General features: G+C 51.4%; 1 protein-coding gene across 1 annotated transcript in view; it reads right to left on the bottom strand.

Moving 5' to 3' along the window:
• Window positions 1-12,932, bottom strand: part of LOC103902902 (plexin-D1-like) — a 44,245-nt gene extending 31,313 nt beyond the window's left edge. Inside the window, 1 exon segment of the mRNA XM_009284019.1 lies at window positions 12,907-12,932. Coding sequence (XP_009282294.1) covers window positions 12,907-12,932 — 26 coding nt within the window.
• Window positions 12,933-20,501: the final 7,569 nt, after the last annotated feature.

Here is a 20,501-nt window from a genome sequence, read left to right on the forward strand (position 1 = left end):
GCGGGGGGCGAAGCGCGGGCTGCCGCCGGGCTCCACCCCCAGAGGAGCTTTGCCCGCACGCCTTGCCAAAAGCCGAGTTCAAAATAGGACTGTGCATCTCCTCTGCCCTCCAACGGGCTCTTTTTTAACTGTGAAAAAAAAAAAGACACAGAGAAAGAAGTGATGATATTCCCAAATTCCACCCGCTGGAATCCACAGCAGGGGGAGCAGCCTCGAGGTAGCGCAGCCTCTGATCCACCCTCCCTTATTGGCGTGGGAGCGCTCTACCTGCATGGGTGAAGGTGTCAGTTCACATCCACTGCAGTTCTTCATCGTCTGCGGGCATCTGAACTTACCCCCTCGTCGTGGAGGGTAATGCACTCCGAGACCAAGGAGTGCTACCGGGCGAGGCTCTACAGAGAAAGTCAGGATCTGTCCTGGGACGGGAGACTGTCTGGGGCCACACTCTGCAGCAGATGCTTTGTGGAGACTGGGGCCACACTCTGCAGCAGATGCTTTGTTTGCCCATGTAGCTTATGTCCCTGCCATCTAAGTGAAAGAGCCCTGAGTGGTTGCCCAGACCAGCACTCGCCTCCTGCCGCACCATCACAACACGGGGCACAGCCGTAGACTCAGAGTGCACCCAGGAGGGACCTGGCTCCTTGGGCAGCACATCCAGGTCCTCATGCAAAAGGAGGCACGGGTGGGCTCCAGCGCACAGCAGATACCCTGGTCATGGTGCTTGCAGCACTGTGTGGATGCTTCAAGCCGAAGCAACAGCAGAGCTGACAGCCAAGTGGAGCGGTTATAGGATGTGGGCACAGCATCCTTGTCTCAAGCCTGAGCTTCCACTAAGAGCAGAAACCTAGCTGGAGCACCCACACGGTGGAGAAAAGCAAAGGGGAAGCTTGTAGGCTTGGTACAGCAGTACATCAGTACAGTGACACAGGTCCCCTTGTAAGGGTTGAGCCTGGAGGCACCTTGCCATCGACAAATAGCCAGCAGCATTTAAAGCAAGGGTGGGAAATCGAGGCTGGTATTTGGTCAAAACCACCTGGAAGTGCTCCGCAGGCGAGCCCTGGAAAGCTGTCCTCCCCCTCCCTGTCCCCAAGCATTGCCGCACTGCCCTGCCTGTTCTTGTGGCACATGTCTTCGTTTATACAAAATATGTTAGCGAGGCTGATGAGGATTCGGCACGACTTCTGTTCTGGAGAGAAAAATCCTCTGTTGTTGTCTAATCTCATTTCTACACCTGCCAATTTCCCTCACCCCCTTCCTGTCCTCCTCGCCCTCTTCAGAGCACTAATTAATACATAACGGCCTTGGCCATGCCACGTCCACCGAAAATGTGCATTGAATTAAATGCTGTGCTTTCATGCTATCTAACTCATTGTCTCTGCTAATCATATCCTTAATTAATAGAGGTATTAGCTGTTTTTAAATGTGGGACTCCCAGTTGTTGGTTTTTTTTTTTTAAATTACAAGTTAGCAAGTTTTAAATGTGATCATGTCTTTAATTGCATAGAAATAAACCCCCATGATCCCAAACCCTTAATCTGCCTATTTTAGGATTTCTTATGGCTGCTTATCCTGATAGTAGAGCATCTTCCATGTGAAATCAGCTTTTTAAGGCATATCGAATTAGGTTCCAGATTACAGTCAGTTAAAAAAAAAATTAGGCCAAAGAACATAGAAAAATGTGTGACTTACCCAAAGGTATCCACCACTAGCTTTGTCAGAAAAAATCCACCAGGAGCTCTGACTCCCATTTCCTATGCCGAGCAGTTATCTACACCGATACAATTAAAGCCAAAATATTGGTGGTATTGAAGGATTATTTGACAAAGATTTTATTGTTGTTGTTGTTGTTGTTGTTAGGAAACAATCCTCTGGTAAGATGCTTTGAGGGGAATATTTTCCAGAAATTATTTCCCACCCCTATTATCTGGGCTGTTAGAAGCTCCAGTGAGTATTTCAGGGTAATGCTCCTAATGGAGTAGTAGAGGTTTTTAAATCTCTCATACACAGATCTCACCATTATTTTTTGTTCAGGAAGAAAAACAAGGTCAAAATTAAACCACATGCCTCTTGCCGTAGACCATCACCCCCCTGCCAAAGTCCCTTCCTGTTTGACTCCTGCACAGGTTTAAAGATAACAGCCTTTCAGACATCTCTGTAGGGGAGAGGGGCTGTGTGCACAAGAACTCAAAAACACTTTAATTATTAATAAATATATTTATACGAGAACAGTTTCCCTTTAGGGGAAACATGAGTTACTCATGCAATTACTCAGGTTATATTGACTCAACACTGTCAAAAAACAGGATCTAATCACGTTAATACAGGGAGTATAAACATCTATTTATTTAGCGGGCTTTATCTGCAAGGTAACCATAAAGCGCTCTGCAGATTTGGGAAGAAAGTTCGCCCTCGCATGCCAGAGATGGCCAGGTTTGACTCAGCAGCTCTCAGCGAACACTGGCAGCTGGCAGCAGGGCAGAGGTGAGGCGCTGCCTGTGGGATGGGCATGCGGGACCACTGCTGCCTTGATGCCCGTCGGCGGGGACCCCCTGGGGACTGCCTGCGCGCGGAGGCACGGAGGACTGGCTCAGGAGCTGGCACCTGGGAGAAGAGCAATGCACTTCGTGTCCTTGCTTGTGACACTGAGCGCATCGGGAAGGTTTGACTGGGCGGCATGGGCCGGCACGTGGAGCGGCCACCTCTCCTCTGCCCTGCATGGCCCTGCTGCAGAGACGAGCCCTGGGGAGCCAGCCACTGCAGAGGGGCTGCTTGGCGCCCCAGCAGAGGAAAAGCCAACACACAGCCTCAGCCACCCAGGAGCTGCCCCAGCTGCCGCTGTGCAGCAGGTCAGAAGGTCCCTCTGCTCCTACCCAGGCAGCCAGTCCTCTTTTTTTTTTTTTCATCTCCTTCACTCTTTGCCTCTAAGTGTGCTATTTGGGTCATTTTTCTATATGATTGCAGCGCAGGTTGGCAGGAGACCATAAGGTGCATTCACAAACGCTTAGCAGACACGTGTTTTGAATCCTTCTGGCTGCTCGCTTTCCCTTTCAGAAACCTATAGTGATAGAAAATGGCCATTGAATAGCTGTACTGGATCAGAGCAAGGGTCCAACTCATGCCTTCCCCATCCTGAGAGAGGCCGCTAGCAGTTTTCTGAGAGAAGAGGGTAAGAGGTAGGTGAGAGCGGAGCAGTCCCACTTGGTCTCCACCAGCCCAGCCCAGAGCCGGACAGGACAGGGCTCTCTCTGGGAGCTGAGGAGGCGCTGAGAAGCACTTAGACACAGAGAAATCATTGCCTGAACAAGAGCTGTTCCCTGATCACCACACTCATCTGATGCTCTCCAGTCCTGCCTGCCACCCTGCCTTTGTCCAGTCAGTTGTTAGTGCCTTGTGTCATCAGGCTAGATGCATCAGCAAAGTGCTCGCTAAGGCACTTCAGGGCACTCAGAAATAATAGAGGGCTTGGAAATAGACTGATTAGCAATCCTCGGTATATTTTTGGATAGGCGTGGACCGAGTCCCTGTTTTATTGTTATTAACCTGTATTGCAGGCACTGCTCATGGAGAAGGAGGCCAGATTGTCATTACTGTTATTACTAATGATTTAGCACACTGCGAGTCTGCTAGGTGCTTAGCAGAAAGATTAAGGCAAGGTCCCTTCCCGTCTGTCCTGGTTTCGGCAGTTAAACCACGACACCGTCCTTTAACCTAAGCACATGCTCTGGTGTGGTCTCAGGCTTCACTGCAAATGGCTGTAGCAGGAATCACACCAGCGCAGCATGCTCCGCTGCCACCCTGCTGCTGGCCTCCAACCCTGGTTTGAGCAAGGAGGAGAGGGATTTATGGGGACCTGAGGCACTTTCTGAGTAAAATCACGCTTTTTTTTCCTTAAGCCTCTTTGTTTTCAGAGATGAACCTTTCCCAGTGTAATATAGAGCATTGCTCCCTTCAGAGTATGTAATGCAGTCATAACCTTGTCTGCAGCGTGCAGCCAGCTGACGTGTTCACCGTGAGGGATTCGCCTCCAGAGAGGAGCTGTGCAGACAGAGGTTGTGAGCATGAAAAGGTCTCCTTCTAGGTTAATGACAGATTCGGTGCTGGTGAAAGTTCACACACACAGTAACGGCAGGATTTTCCAGACCAGGAGGTTTATCACAAGGCAATGAGAAAATGTGTCTTTTGTAGCCTGTGCTGGGGTTTGACCCGGGCGCTGTGTGTGGAAAGCTAGGATGCAAAAGCAGCAGGTTCCCCAGTTTCCCGCAGGTCTCCTCAGTGACCTGTTGCTTTTATTTTCCTTAGAGGCTTAGAAAGGGCTTGGCACTCACTCCCCCCAGCTTCACACTAGTCAGGGCTGGAAACATGGCTGGTGAGCTCAAATGCATCTCCAGCTCTGCTCTGCGGGAAATTTAGCATGTGCTGGGGCTAGTGGTCGGACGAAGACACAAACCCTTCGAGCCCCAGCCTCGCTACACTAACAGTCTCTCATCCATACCTGTCCCTTGTCAATGCAGACTGTGAGGCATCGCAGACAGGCATGGGTGCAGGTGTGCATGGCAGAGTAAGTCCCTGCTTTGGCTGGATCCTGACCAGCACCAGCCTGAGGGGGTTTCTGGCCGGATGATCAGACTTGATGCAACTACAGGGTAAAGGAGGGTTTCATCCAATCCTGCTATGACCTTCAGGGAAACTGAGGTGCATGGCACCTCTCTGAGCTTCAGAGGCATGTCAGATAAAGGGTGTATCAAGACTGAGCGCCCCGACTGACATCCTGTGAGGACAGCACAGGTGTGTTTCTTGGAGCACAGAGACAGGAGGATGCAAGCCCCCAGCACCCTGGTGCACAGGCGCTGCTCTGTGGGTCCCATCCCAACACCAGCCTCAACACCCCACTGGGACCGGGCAGCTGCTCCCCACCAGGTCCCAAGAGCCGCAAACGCCGCTGCCCAGCTCGTGACACACCGCAGCCGGGCTGCCAGCTGGCAGAGCGCTGGGATCCAAGGGTGCAGGACCGCAGGCACAGGACAGGCGAGGGAGCAGCCCCATGGGGAAGCAGCAGGGCTGGCACAGTCGCTGTGGGCAGTGGTGGTTTTAGCACAGTTTTGCCTGGACTGACTGAGCAGGGGCTTGTTAAGCCCCCCAAGGGCTGCAGGGCCCTGCCCACCCACACCACTAAAACTCCTGCTGGAGCAGCAGCAGCGCCCGACACAACAGGGGCCGGCCATGTCTACTCTGCGTCAGGCCGTCCACACAGGCCCCGTGTGTCTTGACTGCATTCCAGCAGTGTAGGATGCAGTACTTGGCTCCAAGCAAAGGAAGTGAACACAACATAAAGCAGAGCATCCCCTTGTGGGATTCACAGTGGGGGCCATGCTGATTGTTCAAAACAAAGCATGGCTGCGTTGGAAGTGAGCCTGGTTTTTACCCTGGGACTCACACATGAAGGCCCTAGCTGACCCAAACAGCAAAGCCCTGCAATAACAACCAGCGAGGCTGATCCTACCAGCTTTGTTCAAACATCCTCCACCAAAGTCCGGAGGAAGTTTGTCCTTATGAAGTCAGGCATGGTCGTGCCGCACTCTTTGCAATATGCTAACTTTCCAGTGAGCAGTTGCTCAATACGTGCTTAAGTAGACAGGCCACCACTACCCGTTAACCAAAACAAATGGGAAAGGGGGAAAGCTTACAACACAACAATTGCTTTCAATTAGAGGAAATATCTATTGCCAAAATATGTCAGCAGGATTTGACAGACTACATTTTTAACTGTGTACTACTGAAGAACTGGCTGCACTAAAATGCAACTTAAACTAAACAGGGATTTAATCCCCTTCCCTTCCTTCCCACAGTATGATCACCAGGCTGTAAGTATATTATTACAGCCCACATTGCCCTTGTTAATTCCAACCAGTTTAACTTACCTCAGTGGCTTCAACATTATTCTCTCCGATGTTCACTGGGCTTGTTGAGGCTTCAGTGTTGATGCTTATTATGTGCTTTGAAGTGAAAGGGTTAAATGTGGTTAATCATAAAATTATTGTTTGCTTTGCACATCTTAATACAAACCTAAGCATTTTTGTTAAAATCTCATAATTGCTTTAAAAGATATACCATGTTGCACTGAGCTCTGAGTCAACTCTGTATTTGGTGTGTCCAGCTCTAAGCATCTCTGGTCTCCACCTTGCTGAACAGAGTGGACCCCAGACCAGCTTCAGATGTGCCCTCAGCTTGGCAGGGCCTGTCGCTGGCAAACCTCTGTATACCCAAGGTGGTACCTCCTGGCTCCATCCTATATCCTCAGTTCCCTCTGACAGGCCCTGTCCCAATCCCAGCCGAGCGGCCACAGCTGCCACCTGCCCTGAACAAGCTCTGCAGACACTGCTGGACCCAGGGCCTGTGCAAATTCATGGGCTTCTGCCAAGGTCAGCCCCAGCTTCAAGTCACTTGTCATTGCTATGACCCTTGGCCAGGCATGAAGCCCTTGCCAAACAGCCCTGCACACCGTCCCATAGCTTCTGCATCCAGCTGTAGTGCTGACTCGCAGCCTCTGCTATCCTGAGCCTCAGCTGGTTTTAACCCCAGCCTCCTAACGCCAGCCAGCCCCAGCCCCAGCCCAAGCCTTGTTCAGATAGCTGTTGACAGCACCATCTCCAAAACCTACCCAAGCAGTAATTACCGTCAGCAAATCGAGCTGGGTACTGACACCTCTAACCATGACCCCGCCAGGGACCCTCCTGGCGTTTACCCAGCCCTGGCCCATCGGTCCCGTCCTCCAGCACCCTTACCTTCATGCCCTGTGCCATCCCTGCTTGAACTCCAGCCCAGAGGTCCCTGCCAACGACCCACCTGTGGCCAGCCCCAAGCTCTATCCCTGCACCCCACCTGCACCCCAACCCTGCCCACAGTGTGCCCATGCCACTTCCAGTAAAGGCAAGGCAGTACTCGGCTGTTACGGGAAGACCCTCCTCGACCTCACTGCACCCCACATGAGTCGATCAGGTCCTGCAGCTCTTGCGCCACATCCTGGCATTTGAATAGAGGCGCAGGGTCAGCCTCTCCGAGTAACTTATTAGCAGGCATCAGTTACAAATGTATGTGCCCACTGCTTTTTACTAGGAAACCTGAAATGTTTTCCTACCTATGCCTTGCAATGGCCTGCTATCTGCAATTTCGAGATAAATCTTTGATGTGTGGCATCCAGCAGCATGTGTTTTACATTGCCTCTAATAGCTGTCTCTCATTATAATGTCACTTGTGGGGTGTCATCTGGTGTTGTATATTTTTGGACGTATTGTAAACAGTGTGATGTCATTCTTGACATCTCCCTGGTGACCCCAACAGTCTTAAAGGTTTACACATTTCTCATGTGCAGTCAACACATTCATTAATCTTAGAGATAAGCTAAAAGTTAAAAGTCACACACACACATATATGTATAAAAAAGACATGTGCGCACATACACATTTAAAATGTCAGCAAGTCCTATACTGGACTAGTAGCATTTTGAATTTTGTAGCAGAAAAGCAGAAAAGGAGAGCTATCAAGCAGTTTCAGTTTAGCCTGCAAAGATACTGTTTATGTTCAATCTGCATGCTTCTGTGCATATTTATGTCTGTGTACAAAATCAATGATGTAAAATATGCGATGTTACAAAACTGCGTACTAATGGAAACTTTCACATGAATCTTTATACAAGTGAAACCAGCTTTTTCTTTGGACTATCTGGATAACCCAGTAGAACAGGCACCCAAAGTGCTTCACCCACCGGTGAATGTGATCCTGAAACTGAGCAGAAGTAGTGGTAAAGCAAAGAGAGATGGAGCAACCTGCTGATACAGCTGAGAAAAGTGGAAAAGAAAAGGTAATCAACAGCCTAAATAGTTAAAATGACCTTTCAACACTCACTCTTTTTTAAAATGTAAACACCATACAGTTAAAGATTGGGGTACTTTTATCACTTGAATGTCAGCTGTTCCATCTTTCTATCTAAGCAGTAGTCTCTCTGCTATTTTCACATCCACATATTACATAGTACATAGGTGTGCTGTGTATCTCAGGGGTCATGGATGTCACAGGGGACTCCCTTTTCTCAGCGTCTTCTGCCCTGCAAGGGTAGAAGGAATCATACAAATAACACTGCCATCCTACCCAAGTTCAATGTAAGTAAGTGATGTAGTTACTTACACAGGGTGCAGAGCAATAGCTTCATTAAATTAAATGGCCTGCTTAGCTCTGGAAAGGCTAGGGAAACGGCAGCAACCCTTCGCTTCATGGCATTCATCTGAAGAGAAAAGCAATAATGAGCTTTAATGAGGACTAACGAGCTGCAGGCACTGGCTCTGCGCTGAAGGTGACAGCCTGGGCACTGAGCTCCTCTGCCTCTCAAGATGAGGTGTGTGTTGGGAGGATTTGATCACTGGACAGAGGCAAACCCAGTTCACTCACACCGTTGGGTCAGATTTGGGCTCCGTCAGCTTTTGTGTTCTCCCAGACCTGAACCTGGGATTTCCCTCCTGTTGACTTCCACCTCCTGCAACCAGCAGCAAAACACCCATCCGGGGCAGGACCTGGTTTTGCCTCCCTCCTGCTCTGCAGAGCAACCCAGCCCCGAGCACTCGGGGCCGAGCCCAGTGTTATTCTACTCCTCCCCGGCGAGTGACTCGGCTGTCCCCATCATCCAGGGGAGGCAACCAAGGGTCTGTCAGAGGTCACGGTGGGAAAACACACATTTCACTAGGTGACTTTAGGACGTGGCATGAAATATGGGGCCTTTCTCGCCCCTCCTAGTGAGTCCTTTCAGGCCAGGCGGCTAAATACCCACCCGGAGAGCCGCTGGCATATAGAAATTAGTTGACAGGTTTGGGTCAGCTCCCGGAGGAGAGGTGCGAGTAGCACCAAAACCATCACAGCTGGCACTCGTTAGGGTCTCATCTGCAATCCATGCAGAGGTGCCCAAGATGGAGCAAGCCACCGAGGTTTCCATAACCTGGAATCTGACCTCGTAATCTTCTTATCTCCTTCTCGGTGCTCTCTGTCCTCCTGCACAGAGAACAGCTTGTCATGCGAGGGCAGGCTCCTTTAACCTACTTAATGGTGCTTTTCACCTTCAGGGTCCTCTCATGCACTGGGTTTATCTTTCGATCAATGTTCTTCTTCTAAGTGATGTCTATTTAAGCCTGGGTTTAAAAAAAAAACCAACAGCAAAACTTACTTCTGGTTTCAATCAAAACTGTCAATCAATTGCCTTGTTCATTTTAGCCTTGCTTAGCAGTGTTTAGACTTCTCTGCGCAGCACTCATGAAAGAGTCTGGGGGCCAGTCCCTGAGCTCCTTGCACACACGGTGAGGTTTCCTATCTCACAAATGGTTCCATTGATTTTATCAAGCTATTTGCTAAGCAGTTCAATAATCATCACTAGCAGGGATGACAGAGCGTGGCCCATAGTAAACAGTATCTTTGTTTAAGCTCATTCCTGGGACTGCAAAAAGGGAGAGCATGTTGTTCCCAGCAGATCTAACATTTCTAGGGCTTTCAGTCAGACATCCATCTCTGGCACCAATTCTCCTCGGCAAAACTAGAACCTCTCTCGCAGGGCCACGTCCTGCACTCCTCTCTCGCTTGCATGAAACCTGCAGAGTAAGCACAGTAGCAAGAGTGGCAGGATCTGGCCTGGTGGCTGTTCACATGCAGAAGGTTGAATAAATATTAGTGGTTAAACTAGTAATTAACCCACCAGTTGAAATATCCAACAGATCCAATGTTTTCCCTCGGTTGATGCAAATGAGAGTTGATTGTAAACATCTCATGCCTAAATTATACCTTAGAGAATCCAAGTAACACAGTTGGTCTTGCCTGAATTATTTCAATGAAAACAAGGCAGACAAATGAGTGTGATTGTCCAACTTCTTTCACTTGCTAGCTTTTGCCTCGCTTGGAAACTCTTGCAGCTGGACGTTCATGCAAGGTTTTGAATGTAAATGTACCTCTTGCCTCCAGATCTGGCACTATTAGCAAACCTGTTTTTCTTTCATTCTTTCTAACACTGAAAGTGGGGAGGAGTAAAAAATGGGAAGAGCTTGTTTGTGGCCTGTATTTCAAATGAACATTGCACTCCAGCTCCCAGACAATCATTAAGAAACTGGTGGCCAATACTTTTGTTATTGTGCTGGGGTCTCACACTTAATCAGCTTCAGATCCAATAGCTCTGATCCCATCCAAGAGATGGGGAACGACAGCATGTAAAAATATATCCGTTTCCCTATGCCGCTTCACTTGCTGCATGAAACTTTGCATCTGTTTTACGCTAAGACCTAATTAGAACAGCTCCTGGCTGGAGCTTTTTGTTCCAGAACAAGATAAAAAAAGCCAATGTCTACTTCCTCCCTAAGGGTCCAATTCTTTCCTCCTTTCATGTGCATATCCTCCATGGACACAGACTGCGGAGGGAGAGGGGGAGGGAGCATCAGAAGAAGCAACCGAAGAATGAATGGATTTAGGAAATACCAAGTAACCAAGGAAGTTGGTCCCAGCACAGCTTTGGTTAGCATTACGTCTATGTAGCGCTCAGTAAAGGTGCTAGACACGGACATTGTGAATATTGCCTGCTAGCCACAGAATGGGCTTCAGCGTGAGGTACGCAGCCAGGTGCTCAGGTGAGCTCTGCTGCTGCAGTATCTGATCTTCCTCATCCGGAGGGACTCAGCGGTACTCTGCAGTCACCGCACATGCACATACACTGAATTTTAGCCTCTGCGTTCATGCTGCCAACAGGTGGGCTCTGCTTGCTGTAACAGCAGGTCTGTGCACAACACGGGAGCTGGAATTTGAAAGCAGCAAATGCCTTTACAGCAGCTTCACCAGCTCATCCTCACATATGTTGTTTACTAGGATTGCAGTAAAGCTGCTGTGGGGAGCTGCTTGTTGCAAGGCCAGATTAGTAATTTATTGGGAAGAGCTGAATGGTTGGGCTGGCTGCTCAGGACCAGGAGGGGATGGTTTTCAATAGCATGTTAATCAGCCCTGATTTTGGCAAATGCCAACAGAGCCACAAAACAGACAGATTGCAAGGTGGCCATACAGATCCCTGGCTCTGTACATACCAGGAGAGAAATGGCAGCATGTTGAGGGGGAGTGTTAGAAAAAGGCATTTGTATTATACCTTTGCACTCATTGCCCCTCTCGTAGGGAGCAGTTGTCTTTGCAAGATGTCTAACAATGCAACTCCTGAAGAAAACAAATAATTATTCTAATTTCAGGAGGGCTAATTGTGAGCTTAAAGCTAGACACATGATCAAACACCTTCCTGATTTGAGAAAGGAAGAGAATAGGGCATTTCATTTTCAAGCAGCACAGTATAAGACCCTTTCCACTTAGGAAAAACAAATCTATGTCTCCTTATCTTTTCCTTTGCTGCAGATTCATTGACTAATGAATTCTTACCAGCTGTAACATTCATCTGCACACTTAAAATCAACCTTGTAAAAGTGTACTTCTCCACAGTGAGTAATTCTTTTGATGGGTGAGTAATTTGTCTCCGTGGAGGGGCTTATGTTTGGTTTATGCTTTTGCTGCTTGGGATAACATGCAGTGGGAGTCCGCCTGTTTTGCATAATTGTGTACTTTAACTAAGTGTCAGGGGAACTCAGAGTCATGGGTGGGTAATTTCATTTTTATTGTTATTAATGGCAACTGAATAAATAAATACAAAATAAAAAAAAAAAAAATCAAGTGATGATCTGATTCTTTGATTTTTCTCAAGATTATCCCGGTGAAGGATGCAGGAGACAATATGATGGCTAGGCTGGGAAATTTCCATGGCAGTTTTTCAGGTGCTTCCTAAAAATGTTTTCCATTAAGTGTCCCTAGAGGTCCAGTATTTGTGATTATCGGAAGGAAGAGGTCTTGATTTTTCTTTCCTTCTTTGGTTTCCTTCATCTAATGGCTCCTTAAGACTCTGCAACCCACATTTCTCTTTACAGAACACAAGAAATAGCATCCCTTGTTTTCACACTTCAGAGAAGAGACAAAAGAGACCTTTTGGCAAAATGTCAGATTGTGTGACTGATAACACCCCCAATCATTTCAGACTATGACTTGTGGCCATGTTAGACTCAGATGTGAAAACAAAACACATACATTTTATGTTGGCCACTTTGCTCCATTCTATTAAATTAGGACTAGTCATTAGCTGGTGGAGAGGGAGAAACATTTCCATCAAGAACTGGGGCGGGGAGGTTGCATCTGACATCCCCTCTTCTCCCTCCCCCAGCTTTCCAGCATTTTCCCTCCAGAGATATTGGTGTGAAACCAGCTCACATGACAAATTAAAGTGATGCATAACCCAGCTGCAGTCTCTGTTGACAAGCCCCATCACAAAGCAATCGTGCAGATTTTATGCACCCAGAGCACCAGGGAAGAAGCCTGGTTAGTGGCACACACCATGCTTTCAAGAGAGGTCTGATACAACTTGGCTGAATTCATCTACGGCACGTGAAGGCCAAATGGCTGTCACTTGACAGCAGTTAGTAATGTAGTTTTAAAAGGGATATTTTCCCCGCTAAATTAAGTTTCCAAGACATCACCATGCATCTTCAGCCTTATCTTTTTGTCTGGATTTTTTTTTTTGGCTCTCCTATCAGTATTTAAACACACAAACAGGGATTATACAGATAAGCCCACAGTATGGTTCATTCTGGCAGTGGCTTATCAATCATGGTTAATTAACTTGGTGGATCCATAAACTAGACAATTCAGTGGCAATTCTCTTTTCACCACCATCAACTTAGAAAAAGCTTAGTGACCATTTCAGATGTGCCAGCCTGTCCTCTGCAGGCAGCGCAGCAACCGAAGCGCAGAGACCCCTTGCACTCGATGAGAACGTTTCAGCCCGCACATGGACAAGTGCATTACATCCGGCTCTCCCCACTTTCCGCCATGTTACCTCCCCTCCTTTAGGAGGGCTGGACTTTGCTACAGGTTTGCATTTGTTTGCTTACAGGCTTAAAGCACTTTTGACTGCAGGCCAAATGGACATGCAGTTACCCATAATTTCCAACCAGCTACACTGGCCGATTCATTATTTTCACAAGCACCAATTTAAACACCCTGCTAAGATCACTCTGAACTCGGTGTCCCAAAGCAGGCGTCAATCTGGCCTCCCCACTTTCCCTCCTATGTCCCTTTGAGGATACTGGAAGCCTTGTTCCCCGGATGACCTCCAAAGGACGGTTGTACCAGTCTTCAGGGGCATGGCTCTGATCCCAGGGAGCTGCCCAAGGGCCACCCCGAGCTGTGTCAGCAGGACCTCCTGTGCCACCTCATGGTGACCAGCAATGCTCTGGAAACCCCAAGTCATGCAAACTGGGAGCACTTCCTCAGAGACTTTACCAGTTTCAGTTCCCCAGGATGGCAGAGACATGGATGGCCAGCGCTACTGTGGTTGTAATGCTTGAAGACCCACCCAGCAAGAGAAGGATGTCCTGGCAGCTTCTCATGTATTTACACATCACTCACCTGCAGTTCCCAGCAGCTCTGCAGGATGCATCCAGCTCTTCCACAGCCTGCCCACGGGCCCCACGCAGCCTTGCTCTGTGCTCCTCAACAGGCCACGTTTGCCTCTCCGTGTAGCTGTGTTTCAGAGCTGGTGCAAGGAATTTCCCTTGATCTTGCCTGATGATGCTTCTTGGGGCTGACAGATCCAACCATTGATCCATGCATGCAGCCCCCACCTCCAGCAGATCACTGAGCAGCAGCAGAAGAGACCCAGGTCTCGTAGCAGTGGGCTTCTGCATCAAACAAGGACAAGCTCTTGGTGAAGTTCCATGCATGGTTATAACATCTGCAATGTCTCCATCTGTGGGACTCCTCCACCACAGTCACCTCGCCCTAGGCGATCAGAGCACTGAGGTGCCCACTTTTGCTGTGCCGACAGTCAGAGGGCTGCTAGGGAAACTCTGAGCTTCAGGCTGGCTGCATCTCCTGGGTCCTGACACAGCCCCCCTGCCTCACCCTCTCCTGCGAGGTCTCTTACACCAGAGATGGTGTCTACTTCAGTCTAAAGCTACATCCTCTTTTGCAAAGCCTGACTGAAGCTGCAGTGCTTCAGATCAGGAAATACTACATAAATAACATTAACATGCTCACACTGCATCCAGAGACCCTGGATATGTGGTGCTGGCTGAGTTAATGGCTCCACTTAAATCGCAGTCCTGGGGGGTTGAGCCAAGCAAATTGCAATGCCAGCTGAGCACCATGAAAGATGGAAGGACACTGGCAGTGCAGAAGCAGCAAGTCTTTCTCCCCATGCTGAGCACTGGGGAGCAGCGAGGGGGGGCCCAGCACAGGCAGAGCCCTCACTGACAGGGTACAGCCCTGCAGGGTCTGACCACAGCTGGCAGAGGCAGGTGACAGGGTCCCCCAACAGCCCCAGACAAGGCAAGCAATGCACCAGGTCCAGGGTCCATCCAGGGGTTCCCATCAGGAGCAAAAGAAGACGGGATCAGAGACAAGGCTACAGCATAAGTCCAAAGCCCATCCAGGAGACAGGGCTAAAGACAAGACTGGAGACAAGCTGTAACGCACCATCAGCGGGCCCATTCAGGAGATAAGGTACCTACAGTGCATCTAGAAGGCAAGGCCAGAGACAGGGCTGGAGAGCAGCATCTACAACATAGCCCAGGCTAGACCTGAGGACCCAGCCCTGGGCTTAAATGAGCTCCTGGGCCCTGGCCAGGGGTGTGGGCGGAGGCTCCAGGTGGGGCTGCTCGGGGCTGTTAAGGCCTGTTGGTGCCTGACACCAAATCTGCACCCAGGATGATGGTGAGCTCAGATAGGCCCTTCCTTGTTCCATCCAGCGAGCATCTGATGGAGCAAGAGGGGCCAAGAGGTCCTGCAGCAATACACCACCGTGTAACAGAGACCCTGGCCTCCTCACATGGCAACTGGCAGCCATGGGAGATGCGTGATGGAGGGCACTGTGAGTTGGGCTTGAGGGGCTCCACATGTGTCTGGTGCCCCCAGCCCTCAGGGGACATCTGCAGAGAGATTTAGGCCTGGCCCAGATCTGCTAGTTTAAGTAGTATCTAACATGGGACACTGGTGCTCCTCCTCAGACCATGGGAGGGTCTAAAAAGTGGGGATATCTTGTCTGGACCTCAAATGTCTGTGTTGTGCCGAGTGGGTGGTGGTTGCTCTGCGAAAATCCTGAAGGAAGGGGTATTTAGAGGTATTTTCACCAGTGCCTCCACTGAGGGAGAAAAGCAGCAGCAAAAATGCAGAGGAGGAAAATGAAGGATTTCAAAATAATGACCTAGGCTGATTTTGACTCCGAAGTAGATGAAGGGAATGGAGCTGGGATCCGCTCCCATCAGATGGAAGCAAATTGGACTATTTCCCGGACAGATTGGCCCCAGCTGGGAAAGATAGAAAGAAGGCAAGGAAGGAAGATGGTTCAAGTAGGAGAACAGCAGCTCTGAGATACCGGCCGTTTTCAAGAAAGCCAGATTAGATATATTATCAAATCAACAGCATTAGACACGGCTGGCAGTATCAGAGGAGCCAAGAGACAGAGCTTGTCAAAGCTGATAGTAAATCAAGGTGGAAAAGCAACCAGGCTTCACGTGATGTTTTTCTGAGCATGACAAAAACTGTGGTCTTGCCCCTGCCTGCAGCTCGCGGGGCAGAGGAGAGGTACTGGGGGCTGGCAGGTGCTTCAAAATCTCTCCCACCTCTCAAAGAGACTTTAGGCAGTGGCTGGAGACTGGTGTGACACCTTGGGGGAGCAGGGACTCTGCCTATCACCACACCAGAGGGACGTAGCAGGAGCCTCCAAGCACCAACATTGGGGCAGCCCATGCCCACCTCAGAGGAGGAGCGCCCGGCAGCAGGCACGCTGCGAGGCCCTTTGGCACCAGTGCCCCCATTCACGCTCGCACAGGAGCAGCCCAGCTTCTTGCCAGTGCCCGGAGGGCTCAAGGCTCCCATCCCCAGACCTGCCAGCTGTGCCATCGGTGACCTTGGGGATGTCATTCCACCTCCCTGTACCTGGCTGGAGGAGGGCTGCTCTGCCAGGCTGCTTGGCCAGAGTCCCTGAAGATTAATTAATGCATCCTTAGCTAGAGCTTCAAGCATCTGTTAGAAGCTTCCTTGGTGAAAAACTTCAGCCCTCCCCAGATCCTCCTTCTCTGAAAGGGCAGGGATGGATTACCTATATGTTGTGACAACTACCTGCAATGTCTGAAATTCTCAGGGTTTCCAGATGCTCCAGACAAAAAATCAAACATCCTGGGCGAGAGCCCACAAGCTCAAAGCCAACAATAAAAGGAAGCAAACAAGCACTGATTAGTGTTGGCTTGCTCCTCCTAAGAAGCCTGTGGGTGGGGAACAAGGCTTAGGGGAGCACAGGTATATCCTGAACCTCAGCCTGGGTGTCTGACCTGGCAAGTTACTGAAACTGCTCGTGCTGAAGGAAACAGACCAAAGCATGCCAGTAGCTGCTTTGCCGGCCTCCTGGGTGGGAGCTCGCAGAGGGACCTCCTTCAGCATTTGCCAACGACGAGCAGTGGTGGGAAAGGAAGTGAGTCAGAGCTGAAGCGTGCTAATAGAGAAGCGAAAACATACCTTTAAAAGCTGTGATCTGGCTTTGGACTTCAGGGATGGCCACAAGCGGTGGAAACGGGAAGTGTGGTGAGAAAAACCAGCTAGTTCCTGCTCTCCTCTGCCCCTGCTCCCTGCCCAAAGCCCGTGCCCACGGGGTGAGACCCCTGGCTGGGGCCCAGCACCAAACCTCCAGCCTCTGGGAGCAAAACCGGGTCTCGTCCAGTGGGGCTTTGAGTGCTGCTGCCAGTGGGGTGGGCAGTGAGCCCCGGGGCTGCCCGGCCAGCCATCAGGACTTTCCTGGTCCTCAGTCTGTGCCTTGAGCCTGGACATGCCCCCACCTGGCGTTACTGGGGGGAGGCACTCAGGGGCACCAGTGCTGTGTCCCCACTCCCCCACTGGGTCCGTGAGCTGCCAGCAGCCGACACAGTGCCGGGGGCCTCAGCAGGGCCGCTGGCTCCCTGGCTACGCAGGGACACCCTGGATGGACCTCCTCCTGCCCTGTCCCTCGTCTCATTGGGGGGAGATACCTCAGCAAGGGGAAACTCCAGCGTGAAGCCTTCCGGTCTGCGTGGTGCAGCCAGGAGGACCTTCACGGTCCCAGATGGCCTTGGCCATCCCTATGACTCTTCTGGATGCCTCTGTCTTGGAGAGTGGGGGCAGCATTCTCCCACCAGCTGAGTCTCATCATCACCCTGATGAGATCTGCAGGGATGGCAGCTACCCCATGCACACCCTCAAAGGGAAGTCTTAAAAATAGAAGGCAGTGTAGCGTGTGCCAGCTCTGCCAGGTGCCACAGCCACAATAAAATCAGCGCGGGGCTTGAGCCAAGCCAGCCGGGAGGGGCGCGGGCTTCACCCACACACAGTCCCCTGGGGAAGCTGGCTGGCACATGAGGGGTCCTACGGCACCACTGCACTGAGCTCGGGCTTGACGCCCACGCAAGGCTGCTCCGACCACCCCCAGGCAGCATCAGGGCGGGTCCCCGGGGCACGGGCATCCGCTGCCTCGTTGCCTGCTACTGCCTCTGGGCAGCAGGCACTGGCGAGCCCTGCGCCGGCAGTGCAGGAATCCAAAGGCAGAGGAAGCAAATTGAGCATAATTAAATAAAAGCCCTTTTGTAACCCAGATAGTAGCAATCTATCTATGCCGCTGCCATTATCACTCCTGCTCACTGCTACATCTGTGTATAAAACATATTTAGGTTAGCCTAGCAAGGGCTATTATCTCGACCTACAAACCATGCCTTGCCCATGTTTCCGTATCAGACGTGGAGACTGGGCAAGTCCATCTTTCCCTCCCCTCTTCATACACTTTGTGCTTATCAGCCAGCGCAGCAGAGAGGAAAAGCAGATGCTCCCCCGTGTATCAGCACTCCACAGCAGCTGGCTCCAGGCCTCCCTGCAAACACCCGCGGCAGGACCCACTTCACCACCGCGGCACTTTGCGAAAGCCGGCCGTGCCAGCAGCAAGCCCTGTTGCAAGCCACCGTCCCCAGAACCACCAAGTCTCAGCCCCAGGCTCAAGCCTCTGCTCACAGGCTTTCCGGGCAACACGCTGTGGGGCTGGGCTGTCCCCACAGGGCCCCACAGAAGGACCTGAGTCTTTCGGGGGTCAGACGGGACATTCTGGCTCACTCACTCTGAGTCAGTGAATTCCTCTGTGGGGCTTCATGGGCAGCTCCTGCTACTGTCCATGCGCCAGAGCAAAACAAAAGAGTGTCCAGGACGGCAGAGCCCCAGATTTCTCCTTGCTGATGGGGAGAGGGGGAAGGATTTTTAGCAGTCCAGTTACAAGACATTTCCTGGTCAGCACCCTGCTTTTACCAGCTTACAGCCATGCCCTGTTCCCACACCATGGGCATCCCTCCCTCTACACACTGTGCCCTCCCCAGTGTTGGCTGTGTCTACACCCTGTCCCCAGTAATTAACCGCATTATTAGCACTTGGCAAAAGGTGCCAGCTGTAAGCAGTGCTTGGGAGGGGGACATGGCAGAAGGACGATGGCTGTTTTCCTAACAGGAGAGAGCATCTTCAGGCTGAACCTCTGCAGGCTTATCTCACCCCAGGGGGAGCAGGCAGCTTGTCCCTGCCAGCTCTGACCGCACTGCTGTGTGCCTGCATGCCCTGTGGGCCACCACCCCACAGAGCTGGCCCAGCTACCACCTCCAGCCCCTGCTGCTCTGCAGCGTTGCCATTACGGAGGTCCCTCCTTCCCTGGCCGGCGTCAGGAAATAGGGAATTTATCAATGTGGCCGTTGTTCCTGCCTCCTGTCCTGTCTCCAGAGAACCTCCAAATCTCATATGATTTTTTTCCCCTTCTTTTTTTTATTAGGAGCCTATCCTGCATCAGAGAAAAGGCCCCTTTGTGTGTGATCTCTGCTGCTGGACACACAGCCCTACCAGAGCAGGGCTGAGGCAGGCCCTTGGGGACTCGGTCAGCGTGGTTCCCCTCTGCTGCTGGGGCAGGTCAGCAAACAGGACAACATGTTGCCCAGGAGCCAGAGGAGACACCAAGCCTCAAGGGCCAGGGCTGCCAGCAAATGCACACCGTACTGCAAACAGGAACAAGAGAAGCAGCGGCAGGGGTCAGACCTGTGTGCCCAACAGAGCCTGTCTGGCATGCTAGCTACGGTGGATGAAGCAGGGAGGAGCAGGCCACCAAATTTTTGTGGACTCCAGCCCCACTTTGAGGAGAAGAGAGGAAAGCAGAATCAGACAAATGACTAATTTTCACTGTAATCACAGATCCAGCCACGCTTAACACAACAGAAGCAGAGCATTCAGCCTTACATGAAAGCTGGTTTGAGAGCTATCAATATGTGCACCATAAACAATTATGCCTTGGAATAGCTCCCTCCAGGGTCAGGGCAATGATGCGTTGCAGAGCCATGGCCCGTGGCCACACGATCCCTTTCCGTGTAGACATCAGAGCTGAGCACAGGCCTGGATGTTGTGCTGGCAAGTGTGTGTGCAGGATCTGGAGAGGGACTGCTGAGCCTGAGCAGGGAGAGGCTATTCCTCACCTGGGGTCAACGCTGGATACACGGGTGGATTCAAGCAGCAATAACCACTGAGTTACTTCTGTAGTGACGCCGAGCCATACGGGAGAGGGGTCCCATGCAATGGGAACAGCTCAAGGTCTTTGATGTGCTGCTGCAGTTGTTGTCTGTGGCCCAGTGACAGAGAGGAGAGGCTGGGACGTTTGTACAGCAGGGGTGCTCTGGAGCCCATGGCAACAGCGGCAAGGTCTTTGTGTAACCGAGTGGGTCACGTCTCCATGTCACCTCTCATTCCCCAGTGCTGCTCTGGGAGAAACAGCAATGACAAACCAGAGAAGATGGTTGTGCGGGGGAACACAATGGGTTTGCCTCCACGTGGAGCAAGCTGGGCTGTGCAAGTGCCCAGGGCTGCTCCTCGTGGCCATTCCCATGCCCTCTGTGCATCCTCCCATCGCTGGTCAGCCAGATGCAGCCCGGCAGCATGGTGGGGTGCCAGGATGCAGCTGACAACTAGTGCAGCCACTGTGGGACAGACAAGCCCCCGGGGGGGGGTCCCTGCCTTCCTTCAGCCCTTGGCATGGCTGCCGAGAGGCTCCCAGCCCAGGCGGCCACTCCGGCCTGCTCTGCTGGGCGATGGTCAGTGCCTGCCCCGGGGCTCTGGGGGCACCGGCCTGTCCCACGCCCCAGCCAGGCCAGCTGCCCTCCTGGGGCCTGGCCTGCTGCCACCCTATCCTCACTCCCTTGGCCCAGAGTGGAACCTGGCCCGCAACAGCCAGATCCGGGCTGTGCCTCCCAGTCCTTCTGCTTCAGGACGCCATATGCCCGGCAGAGCAGGAAATCCCTCAGTGGGGGCTTCTCCCTCCATCCGCACGGCCTCGCACAGGGGGCATCCTCTGTTCAAAGCGGGGG

This window comes from Aptenodytes forsteri, unplaced genomic scaffold (genome assembly GCF_000699145.1).
Source record: "Aptenodytes forsteri isolate BGI_AS27 unplaced genomic scaffold, ASM69914v1 Scaffold267, whole genome shotgun sequence".
NCBI lineage: Eukaryota > Metazoa > Chordata > Aves > Sphenisciformes > Spheniscidae > Aptenodytes > Aptenodytes forsteri.